Source organism: Arctopsyche grandis, chromosome 5 (assembly GCF_051622035.1).
Source record: "Arctopsyche grandis isolate Sample6627 chromosome 5, ASM5162203v2, whole genome shotgun sequence".
In the NCBI taxonomy this organism is placed as follows: Eukaryota; Metazoa; Arthropoda; class Insecta; order Trichoptera; family Hydropsychidae; genus Arctopsyche; species Arctopsyche grandis.
In genome coordinates this window covers 6,462,297-6,475,520 of record NC_135359.1, presented here as the reverse complement: position 1 = coordinate 6,475,520, position 13,224 = coordinate 6,462,297, and the positions used below count along the sequence as shown (strand labels likewise).

The window sequence follows — 13,224 nt, the reverse complement described above, 5'->3', positions numbered from 1 at the left end:
TCAAACAGGTGACCCGAGCTATATCGTCTACATACATGCATTTTTAAAATTTTGAGCTCCATTCAAAGTTCATTTTAACTCGATTCTACCTTATATAAAAAAAAATTCAAAGCTTCACCCTGTTCTTAATTCAAACTATTCATCCAATAATCTACTTCTATACTGTGTTACTAAATTCCATTCGAAACACCTCATCATGAGGAAAATTGTTCTGAGCTATATTTGTCTTGCAAGATGAAACTTAATATCTCATCCTTCTGGATTTGACAAATTTGCTTGTAACGTACAATATTTTAAGTCAATTCAGATTCCATGCACATCTTCAGGTTTTATTATTCCACGAATTCGTGTATTACTTATTATATTAGGTAGGTTTTAAATTAATACAACGGCGTGAACTATTGGTTAGCATATTATGCTTTCGAACTGAGTGGTCACAGGTTCGAGGCTAGACCTTGGTTTGTGACTCCAGGTCAATTGTTTCTTATCAAGAGTTTGCCAATTTCTCTGATTTTCATTGAAATGGTTCCTTTCCTATATCTCTTGCTAATCTCAAGTTATTCAGCGTCTTGAAGTTCGCCAATTTGATTATAAAATGCCGCAAAATTTTTTCCATAGATGTCACTGTGGATTTTTGTGTGAATTCGCATTGTTTAAAATGCTTATGTATATTGATTGTACATATTGTATCTGTTTAAGTGCACTCGTCGCTTTGGAGCGATCTGTAAAAGCTCTAGTTCGTGTTTTATGAAATAAAATATGTATAGTGAAAATCTTGTTCATGATGATTTTCAAAGGAAAAAATTACCCGCTTTCATTAACGTGAATCTAAATTTCTTATATCAACTGCTATTTAGATAAACTTTTTGATAAAAATCTTTCAAGAAGTTAAAATAGTAATAAAAATAATAAAAAATTGTCAAGAAGTTAAAATAGTATGTTAAAATATTTTAAAGTATGGCGGCAAGTTTACTAGTATTTTGGGACTCTTGTTCTTTTTTAGTTTAATACACGACTTAAAATCTTTGTCGCGCTATATTAAGGTTGATTTATCAGTTTTAATCCCGGAAATAATAAAATTTTATTTACGCTTTCCGGAAAATCCATCGAAGATTCGTAGCTAGGGGGTGCAGTATTCAATTGTATTATTTACGAATGCGGTCTGGCGGGTCTGCCCATAGACAAATTGTTAATGTTATCCGGTCAAAGCGATAAGTCCGAAGCTTAAGCGGTTCCGAGAGGTCAGTTCGAACCCTCGTTAGTGACTTGTAGTGCAGACACCTCGACCGGATCCAACTTCCTGCCTCATAAATGTATTTCGAATTTGCTCTTCGGTGCCGAACTATACAGTTTTGCGGTCGAAAAGTTGAACTTTCTCCGACTAATGAGAATCAAATTCGACGCTGACCCCTCACTCGCTCCCTAGTAATTAATATCAATTCTGATATACCCACCCCCTTCCTCCCAGCCCACTTAAGAAGCTCGTGGGGAGGTTTGCTTATGCGTCACCTTATGGGGGTGAATGTCGGACCTTAATGCATGAGACACGCAAATAAAACAAATAACTCGAGGCGATACCATCGAATCAAAGCCGATAGGTACGACACTGTGAAACCCCCTTCCTATTTTGTGGCCGAAGCCTTACAAATTCTTTCCGTAATAGCTTTTTTGTAAGTCTATAATAGAGTTCGAATTTTAACGTAAAAGAATTCGCCATTGGAAATATTTACTAATAAAATATTATTGGTTATTTCCTGTCTAGCACGTAGGCATAGGGTGCGGCAAAAATATCAACAAATACCCAATAAAATCAAGATAACTTTATTAATTTTACATTTTTGTATTATTTAATGCATTTTATTTCAACAATATAAATTACATCACACTTTTATAAGCCACAACTTTCAAGGTGACCTCCATTTTGACACGTATTCTACTTCTGCAAAGAGTGCACGATGTATGAACGGAACATATTGCGCGCTTTGAACGTGATTTTTTTTTTTTAATATATAAAAATTTAAATTTATTATTAATGTTTTCAATTTAAACACATATACAGTTTATAGCATTTAGAATGATTTTTTGATTGGATTGATTGAGTGGAACAAAATGTGAAAATGTAATCGTCCCGTTTTATTGCCGCGCCTGTTCAAAGCGCGTATTAGTCGAAATGCGCACGATTCTGACTAACTAATATTTTAGGAACGAAATGTTAATTGGCATCGATGTCGTTGTCGAGTAACCCAAGTGCCCAGCGCTTGTCAAAACATGTGTTGCGATAATTAAGAGCTTTGCACACCCAACCGAACGGTGCTCACACACGTAATACATTTCTATTTAATTTGATGGGGAGGAGATAGAGGGGGAGGTGGACGGCCAAGAGGACATCTTAAACGTTCGTCGACCTCTTCTGTAATCGGTGCCAAATATTTGTGCAGAATCCGCTAAATGCGACTATTGTCCGTCGAAACGAGAGTGCAACGACGGAAAAGTGTCCCAGTAACGAAACATTGCAATATATTACCCACTATATGTGAAATCGCCGATATTTATTATCATCATATATTACATGTTTATTTTGAGAATAGAATAAGTGCACTTTCCAGAACAATCAAGTTAATCTGTTTACAACCACATATATGTACGTATTTATGCAATCATTTTATCACAAAATAACTCCTACCACATTTTAAGTAAATTGGGTAATGTCTTTAGTCCTAAACGTATCAAAATCTCAATTTTTATAACATTCAATCAATATATTTCAGTAAACAGCACTTCAAACTTTTCTGATTACATAGATTTAAAATTAAAGGAATATTTTTCTACATTTCATATTATATTCCATGCATACATATACGCCAATATATTTTCAGAATCTTTAGCGCTAGTCTGATTCTACATATATGTATAATATTAAGCACCTGTCGTGATTGCTGTTCGACTTGCATATGAGAATATCAATAAAATTCTTCAACTCCCTTCACTTCACAGTACTATAAAACTTTTCAAACATACTTTCAACTATTTTAATATGACATAAGTATGTACATTAGGAATTTTAGAATTTCGGATTTGGACTGTGTCTCCAACCAATCGATATACCTCGTTAAAATTTTCGAAAAAGTGAATTTTTTTCATATATCTTTTTCTTTTAAGAAAAGCTCCGACATTTTTGCTATTTAAAAAATAAACGCCTAAAATTCACGTATTGAACTTTATTTTAATCGGCTATGATAAGTTTTGAGTGATTAACTAGAGTTCAAAGTCACCGTTTCGCTCAAAACGTCCCTTTTATTATATATGTAGAATATTTAATACATAATAATAGATATAAAAAAATCCAATGGATAAATTATATGCATACATATCCATCTACTTTTTACTTTGGATAGTATATATGTATGTATGTATATTACACTCCAAGTGCTCTAGTTCGTTCATGAACATACTAGTTTGCGGTTTTAGTTTAAGAGTTAACAATCAAAGGACTCACTAACTGTCTCGTGAAACTTTTAGCTATCAAAACTTTCAAGCTTTGAGATATCAAAACGCCAAGTATTTAAAAGGGACATCCTATAGAAGCCACATTACAACATTTCCTTTGTGCTAATATTAAAAATATTACATCGCAGGATACATAGAGGATGGGACAAACAATTGAGAATACTTAAACTTATGCCTAAGAAGTGCGTGAACAAACTAGCATATTCATGAAAGAGCTTGGACTGTAGCATATTCATATCTATGTACTTTTTATCTCATTCGTTAAATCAACAAGCAGACATAAAGCTTTCAAATGAAAGTTATTAAAATTCTGCCAGGTCATCGACTGTACTAAAATAAAAGCATATTGTCTCCATGCATACACACATGCAGGCAGAATTATTCCACTATCAAAAGAAACGACTCAAATACACACATTTGTAAAAATACACACGTACGTATTCGGTTCGGTGTAAAGTATTTAATTCTACTACACACTAGCGTATAAGTAATGTCCTTCTCGTGAACGATATTGATTTATGCAAATTTCTTTCTAACCGGCACACGTAAACACGACGATATATAGTATACTACATAGTTATGTGTGTGTATGGGATGCATATACGTATAATAAAATACATAGTTTCGTGTGAAGTTGGGTCCCGACGAAGAAAAATAATGATTGAAATCGCGTGTTTGGAAATAATCGGGTTTCTGGCTGATTGAGGTCCCCGGCCCGCGGATCACCACCGTGACCAAACTTTTTACATCTACGAAAGCTGAAACTTCGATCATTCCATGTCTGCCAGGTATTATCGAAGCGACAACCGTTGCAATTTTTCGAAATGGAACGCGACGAAAATTAACCGGAAACGTCGAAAATTTCACCCACTCACGGTAAATACGCGAGCGGATCCGTCAAAACCTACCGACTTGACACTTCACGACTTCGTATACATTTATATATAGAAACCTACCTAATTTGATCCTTAGCTGTATAGGACTACAATTCAAACTTTCAAAATATATACCTATTAAGACACAGAGAAGTACGCCAAATCTGTACCGCCGCGTCCCTGCGTGAGCTTCACCCCCTGTAGTGCTTTCGGTGATATTATATCCTTGTATTGACATACATAGGCTTAAAAGTGATCGATAACTATGATTCCCATATTTGAAGAAATGTAGGAGAAACTTAAGATCGTACGAATTGGCAATGACATAAAATTACACCTCTCACGGCTAGAGTCCACGTACGCGTCCTGTGCCCCACCTTTGATCGTGTTTTTACCATCGTCCTGCTAAGAGTAATAAATTCATACAAAAATCATCAAATAAAAATACTTTCCATACACCACATTTAAAATTTAAAAAATCTAAATTCTATTTAATAAAATCAACTCTTATTCATATTTTCAATAGTTAATTTTCAACTCTTATTCATAGTTTTTCTGAATACATTAATTTTACACATAATTTTCCGACAAAATTTCTTCAGTTATAACCGGCTATCCATTAACAAGATGCTATTCTTTTATTTAACTACTTCTAATAATTTCTTGAAGTATGGAACGCTGTGTGCTTGGCATAACAAGATATAAAACAGAATACGTGGGCATGAGGAGAGAGTGAATAGATTGAAGCGACAATGGGGTGGGTCACGCAGCTAGAAGAATGGATGATATATGAACGAAAGAAGTGCTCGAATGGTACCCGAGAGATTTTAAAAGGGTGCAAGGAAGGGCACATGGTGGATGGAATCAGAAAAATGTATCGAATGAGATGTAAGAGAGACGAATGGAAACGTGTTGGAGAGGCCTTCATCCAGCAGTAGATGGTGAACGGCTGTGAATGATAATGATGAATACTTTCTTAAAATTGAACAAATATTTTTGCTTTTTTTGTCATAAAAATAGGTTCGTAACTTTGATACATTGTATTTTTTTCAAATATCGACAATGATGAATTATAGTAATATAGATTATTTTTTTAAATTTTATTTCCAAGTTGCACATATCTTAATTATGTTTCCGGTAAATGTGCATACGTTACGTCAGTAAAGATAAATAAAATAAAAACATTTCTGTCACCATATGACGTACATTGCTCAAGTTATTGCTAATCGCGCCACCGCGCTTATATTTTCCTCAGATCATTATTATCACACACGATGACGTATTTAATAAAATAAAAATCCCAGTATTATTTAGAAGACTTCAATGTATGTTTACTAATATTTATATTAGTAACACATACACGGTGAATGGTTCAATTTAATATCAAATACACCGCACGGAATTATATAGACATTCTCTTTCCGATGGATTTAACCCCCGTATAATTCGATTCGACCTCGTTCAGTAGCATCTGAATTCCTTTATACCTTTTTTTATTTTAATTTTGGGATAATGCGGTTAAAAAAACACACATACACACACACACACGTATACGTGTATACAAAAGTGTAATGTTATACGTATTGTAGATTCGGTGGGGAGTTTGCGTGTTAACGGAACGTCGGTCATTCATTCTGTCAATCATTCACCCGATCCATTACGTAGACAGGTAATATTTTCTATCAAGAGAATGCGCCGCCATAGACGAAAATTCATATTTGATAATTGCTGAAACGTGAAACGTAAAACGTTCACAAAAAGCCACCTGAAATGTTACCTCGCAATCGCACCCAAACTGTTGGTACATCTGTATGTATGTATGTGTGTGTGTGTGTGTATAAATATACAAACTTGTAGAAAACAAATCATGAATATACAAAAAATAAAATAAATAAATTACAAGACAACATAAAGGCGTATTTATATAATGGCGAAAGGCGTATTGAATTAGATCATTCTTGGGTTTTCGGTTGGCGCACGTCAACCGGTTGGGATATTTTCGCGCAGATTCTTCAGCGCGAAAATCTTTCAACGTTTGCGAAATTTCGCATTTGAGATTTAAAATGACGCCGAGCTCCTCGGCTCGAAGATCAGCCATCGACCTCACATTGCACTTGCCGAATCTATTTCGGTTTTTGCGACATTGGACACAAAACAATGGGGCGGGGGCGGATGCACTCCGTTGAATTATTAAGCCGAGAGGCAATAATCTCGACTCTGTCAGTCTCCGTGAATTAATTTGAATCTGAGTTCTCAGCATAATATTATATTACTTACATATACACATATTGTTCCACACACTCGTCGTCCGAACGAGTCCCCTTACTTGTTAGTTGAGTGTTTCTCGAGATTCGATGTTTGATGCAAGCTTTGTTTCTACAATTTTGTTTTTATTTATTTTCAGCTGGTAAAGAAGGTGGTTTGACTCCTTTCGGCCGAGTAGAGCCTGGCGAGGGAGGTGAAGAACGCCTGGCGCATTTATTGTCTGAAGCTTCACATCTGTTGAGAACTCCAGCACCGACTGAAGACTCTCGAAGCAACGACGATTCCAAATCTCCACATGGTCCTTGTCTCTCACCGTTTTCAAATAAGGTATTTAATATTCAAAATCTAAAAAGAACGCTTTCAAATGTCGCCATTTTAGCGATACGAATCTCAAAATGGCGTCTCATACATATTTTCTTCTAATACATGTTCTTCATTTGTTGTGAAATGAATATTAATTGATTTAAATTTTAATAGGATTCAAGTCAAAATAGGAGGCTCAAAAAGTATGAAAATGATGATATTCCTCAAGAAAAAGTGGTGAGAATATATCAAGAAGAATTAGCGAAACTTATGGGTAGAAGAATGGAGGACATGCGACAACCGCGTGAAGGTTTTCCAAGGTATAACATCAATGCTTGAATTATTTATTAATAATCTATCAAATTCAAATCTCTTCGTAGAGTGTTTCAAGAGTTTAATTTTTTCATTCGAAATGCCCCCCTTCTAGTTTAAGTTTTTTATTTACAAATATGATGCTTATGATATTTTACTTGAACTGAGGACAGCAAACTAGAGCTAATTTGCAGTTTTTTCTTCCCTCAATACATTAGCGGTGGTCCACCACATCTAGAACGTCCTCCAGATGACAACATCCGCATGGCCCTTGAAGCTTACCATCGAGAGTTGGCGAAACTGCAGCAGAGCGGTGTTCCCATGCCTGGTGTTCCTGTGCCAGGAATGACCGGATTCCCAGGACTTCTGGCTATGCAGCACCAGCACCAAAACCCACATATCAATGGAGGAACGGCACAGCCACAGGCGGTTCAAGACTTATCTCTGCCCAAAGACAAAATGATTAAACTTAACGGTGTTTCCGACACTGAGAAGGAGAAGGCGATGGACGCCGAAGAGGCTATCCGGCACGCGGGCAGTGCTTTCAGTTTGGTAAGGCCAAAATTGGAACCTGGATCTCAACCCTCCACTGGTTCTTCGGCGTCTAGTCCTTTGGGAAACAGTATACTTCCACCTGCGATAACTCCAGGAGAGGAATTTTCCAGTGCAGCTGCTGCGAGTCCACTTCAGCGAATGGCTTCAATCACAAACAGCCTGATTTCTCAACCGCCCAATCCTTCGCATCACAGTCCTTCACAGCGGCCGTTGAAAGCCGTGCTACCTCCAATCACTCAACAACAATTTGATCTCTTTAATAATTTAAACACTGAAGACATTGTGAGAAGGGTGAAAGAATCACTCAGCCAGTATTCCATAAGCCAAAGATTGTTTGGTGAATCCGTATTAGGTTTATCGCAAGGATCTGTGAGCGACTTACTAGCGCGGCCGAAACCATGGCACATGCTAACCCAAAAAGGCAGAGAACCATTCATAAGGATGAAAATGTTCTTAGAAGATGATAACGCAGTCCATAAATTGGTCGCATCACAATATAAAATAGCTCCAGAGAAACTAATGAGAACTGGAAGCTATGGAGGTATACCTCGTAAGTAGAAATCTACTCTCGTTTAAAAATAATAACTGATTTATATAAACATACTAAAAAATTATTTCACCTTTTTCAGAATGCCCCGCCAATCTGAGCAAACCGATGCAACCCACCCAAAAGATGATGTCGGATGCATCCCAACTGCTGAGCAAGATGCAACAGGAACAACAGGCAATGTTGGGTGGCGGTCCTCCACCACTTCTCCTAGGACCAGGAGGATTCCCTCCACTCGGTGGTATGCCAATGCAGCAGGAAATGAAAGTTGGAAAGCCACCTCTGCCTCCCCTACCGCCGCAGCCATCACCGCTCCCTCCTCATCAAGGATCCGTCATGCGCGCCCTTCACCAACACATATCACCTAGTGTTTATGAAATGGCGGCTCTCACCCAAGACCTTGATACGCAAACCATAACGACAAAAATCAAAGAAGCTCTTTTAGCAAACAACATAGGACAAAAAATTTTCGGCGAAGCTGTTCTCGGACTGTCGCAAGGTTCAGTCAGCGAACTTCTCTCCAAGCCGAAACCGTGGCACATGCTCAGTATAAAAGGTAGGGAGCCCTTCATCAGAATGCAGCTGTGGCTTAGTGATGCGCACAACATTGATAGATTGCAAGCGCTCAAAAACGAAAGACGAGAAGCCAACAAACGACGTCGCTCAACAGGTCCAGGTGGACAAGATAACAGTTCGGACACATCTTCGAATGATACGGCTGAATTTTATCACTCAACATCACCAAGTCCTCATCCTGGTGGACCTCCTTCGGCGAAGAAACAACGAGTTCTATTCAGCGAAGAGCAAAAGGAAGCGCTTCGATTGGCGTTCGCCCTAGATCCTTATCCTAACATGGCGACGATAGAGTTCCTCGCAACTGAACTCGGATTATCCACTAGAACCATAACAAATTGGTTTCACAATCATCGAATGCGCTTGAAACAACAAGTGCCTCATGGAGGTACGGGAGATCTGCCAGCCCGTGACCAATCTGGTGGACAAGCGCCGTTCGATCCCGTTCAATTCCGCCTATTGCTCAATCAACGACTTTTAGAATTGCAAAAGGAACGATTGGGTCTTGCTGGCGTTCCGCTACCTTATCCGCCATACTTTGCTGCTAATTCCAACTTAGCGGCACTTTTGGGTCGAGGCTTGCTGCCTACCAGTGATGCTGAATTAGCGCTCGGTGCAGTCAAAGAGCAGATGAGTGGTTTAGATCTCAGTATGCCGTTGAAGCGAGAACCTGATGGAGATGATTTTGAAGATGACGATGTTGAAAGTAATGTCGGATCAGAGGATTCGTTGGACGAAAGAAGTTTTGTAGAGGGAGACGTTGATGCAGAAGGAGACGTCGAGGGGGAAAGTAAAACGGAAACTCCTCGAGCAGCACCTCAGGGTGGGCGCTCAAACAGACGCAAACCAGTAGCTCCTCAGTGGGTGAATCCTGACTGGCAAGACGACAAAGATCGTCCGCCGAATCCTGATGAAGTCATCATCAACGGTGTCTGCGTCATGCAAACCGAAGACTATGGAAGACGAGCTGCAGAAAGGACTGTGCGAATCGAACCAGCGGAAGCTGACACGGAAGGAGATGGTGGCGAAGGTGCACCTTCAACGAGGTCATCACCACCAGCCATCTCCCCTCCGAGCACACCAGTGATGGCACCCACCTTGACGCCTTCAGACTTGCCTCATGAGGAAAACATAAAAATGGAAGTGGACGCAGATAGATGGGAGTATTAACAGTGCACCCGTTGACGTTCTAAAAACTGTGAATTTTTAAAAGAGTAGTTTTTAAAATCTAGGAAAATCTAGTTAAAATATCAAAGAGATTTGTTTTTGTTTTAAAATTACTATCTTTAGATTAGCGAATGGATACTTCCCACAGATACGTACTGATAAAAATAAATAGTAATCGCTTTACCCTTAAGCTTATATATTATGAATTATAGTACATAATTCCGCGAACGAGACGATTGTCGGAATCTTGTCAGTTAAATGTCGTTAGAATGATTATAAGTAGTTATTTTCAAATAAAAATCAAAGATCGGAAATCTCAATTTAGACTTAAAAAAAATTGTAAATATTTTAGAAGTAGAAAACTGCCAGTATTTTATATAATATTGCATTTTTACGAAGGTACATAACGAGATTAGGAAAAATAATATAATATTTTGATTGAAAATGATCAGGAATACATGTTGAATAACAAACGAATGTGTACACAATTGACAGCCTGTGAATGTATTTTAAGAAAAATAGTGAAGTGAATTAAAAAAAAAATTGAAGAAATTATATAAAATGATTACTCTCAGTATTTTCTTCAATTAAATCAATCTCAGTTGCTTATCGTTAATCTATTTTCTTACAAGAAGTGTTTTTAAAAGACTCTTGTTGAAGTTTTAAAGTAAGTATTTAAAACAATGATCGCTGTTCATTAAATTAATTGGAAACAATAAATGTTAATGCAGTGTTACAGATGTGTCGGCCAAAGACTTTGTTTAATTATTATAAAAAAAAAATCAAAGGTGATTTTCTTGTTAGCACCGTATCATTACATACATACATATATATTGTATTATTATGAATTTTGCCTCTAAAATAAGTGTAACTTTTATATAACGCTAAGTAAACAAGTGCAATCGTTCATCGAAAAAATTGAACCCCAGTATATTTTTAATGAGTTAAAAAATGTGATTGTTTTATTTTAAATTTTATCGGTTAAATATGTATTATCAGTTCGCAAATGTAATTGTATGTATCTACGATAGAATAGTCGAAAAAATATTCTTTTTAATTATGGGCATTTCAGTTTTAGTATTTTTTTCTAAATATTGTAATTATTTTATTATCATTATTTGTTAAAATTGTTTTATAATATTTCCTCACTGATACTTGAAGTTTATTTTATGCTTTTTACCAATATTTTATTATGTTTTTTTTAATTATTAGAAATAAATATTTTGCCTCATGAAATTAGAAAAATGTTGTTTTATTTTATTTTATTTCTAATCATTTTTGCACGTTTTTTCTGATTTTATGCACTAACTATGAAAAGACTGCCTAGTCACTATGTATCTCAATTAACCATTTTCTTGTAAATATAATTATATTGTGGAAAATTCGCATCTTATAAATAATTGAATTATAAAATTACCGACATTTAAAATATAATTAAAAAAAAAAACCAATCTCCATTAAACTCCATTGCAAACCACCTCGTCGATTAAAAGTATTTCAGATCTCTGTAGTCATACATGTGTAAATTAAATATAAATATGAGATTCATTTTAAATTTTGTCCATATAATAAATACCAAATATTCAAATTATCTTTGTGCTAACTTGCTGTTAAGTGAAAAAATAGCAGAGTAAAGTAATTGTAAATTAATTAACAAGCATATCCATAGCGTTTAAGATTCTTCCTGCAACAGGTCAAAAATCATATACATAAAATTTTATATTTAAACATTGTTTGTACGGTTTCTTTTATGATTGGATTATAATAGAATTATCACTAAATTATCTTTTTTGTGTATGTTACAGAACACTGTTTATTTAATTTCAGTACATGAAAAGTTTTAGCACAACAAGAGCTATTCAAAAAATGTCAAGCGGTATATATAATATAATCATAATAAAAAGTACTTGATCTATTATTACATTTTTTTAAACAAAGTGCATTTTTCATCAAATCACATTTAAAAAAATTATAATATTATTGATACAAAATGTCGTCATATTGTATATACCAAATATTGTGAAGCCAAAAACTTCTAAAAAATATATACAAAGTACATACGTATTTTCTGTAGAATTTTCAATTGAAATGTTCACACAAATATAATAAAAAAAGCATGTTGATCATATTAATGCCGAATCACACATATAAAATATATTGTTATCATAAAATATAAATGTTACAATTCCGGTATGATAAAGTTGCCTTCACATTCATAGCAACTTCACGGATTGAATATAATATTCTCGTGTATTTGCATCCATATATTCTATATAAAGTTTTCTTTGCCGTTCTACCTCATATTATTGAAATATAAGAAAATATACCAGATATCCATTTCACAATAGACAGATTACAATCGCGGTTATTGACATAAATTTCAATTTATTTCTTGAACATATTCGGAACGTTATGTTTCTTCGCATTTTTGTTGAAAAATAATTGATAAGTAGATTTATAGTTGATAATTTTAGATTCAATTGTTGTAAGAAATAATTAAGAGGAACCACATTCCTTGCAAACTGTAATTTATTAAAAGTAATATAAATTTAGACGACTTCTACCATTATTTATCGTGGTATGGAAAATACAGTAAAAAGTTTATTGATCAACGAATACTCTGTTTAAAGAATTTTGATTTAGATAACTAAGAATCATTTTTAAGTATAGTTTCTATATATATGTATATATATATATATATATATATATATATATATATATATATATATATATATATATATATATATATATATATATATATATATATAAAGTATCTGGTTCATACCATCGAAATTGTGAAGTGGACAGAATTTTAAAAACATAATTCGCACTTGTAAAACAATTATATGGAATTACCTATGCAAATTGAATATAAATTAAACTTCAATTCTCTAATACGAAATGTTAAAATACACCTATCGTTTTTTCTTGTGAAATTTATTTCAATTCATATTCAAATTACGCAATTATTTCTGACCCAAATTTTTGAATTTTTCACAATAGCAAGATCCGATCATTAAAACGCAATGATTAAATCAATTTTGTATTTATAACACTGTTTAACAATTTAAATGTTGTTTTATTAAAGCAAACAAAAAATAACATCTAATTTATATAAAC

General features: G+C 34.9%; 1 protein-coding gene across 5 annotated transcripts in view; it reads left to right on the top strand.

The window, feature by feature from the left end:
- Nucleotides 1-11,338, top strand: part of ct (homeobox protein, cut) — a 144,798-nt gene extending 133,460 nt beyond the window's left edge. For 4 of the 5 annotated variants that reach the window (XM_077430793.1, XM_077430790.1, XM_077430792.1 and 1 more), the window contains 4 exons: nucleotides 6,787-6,974; nucleotides 7,125-7,270; nucleotides 7,457-8,367; nucleotides 8,447-11,338. In XM_077430793.1, the coding sequence (XP_077286919.1) occupies nucleotides 6,787-6,974; nucleotides 7,125-7,270; nucleotides 7,457-8,367; nucleotides 8,447-10,107 (2,906 nt within the window). In that variant the 3' untranslated portion in view covers nucleotides 10,108-11,338. The remainder of the gene's footprint in view (nucleotides 1-6,786; nucleotides 6,975-7,124; nucleotides 7,271-7,456; nucleotides 8,368-8,446) is intronic. The other variant, XM_077430791.1, reaches the window with a different exon arrangement.
- Nucleotides 11,339-13,224: the final 1,886 nt, after the last annotated feature.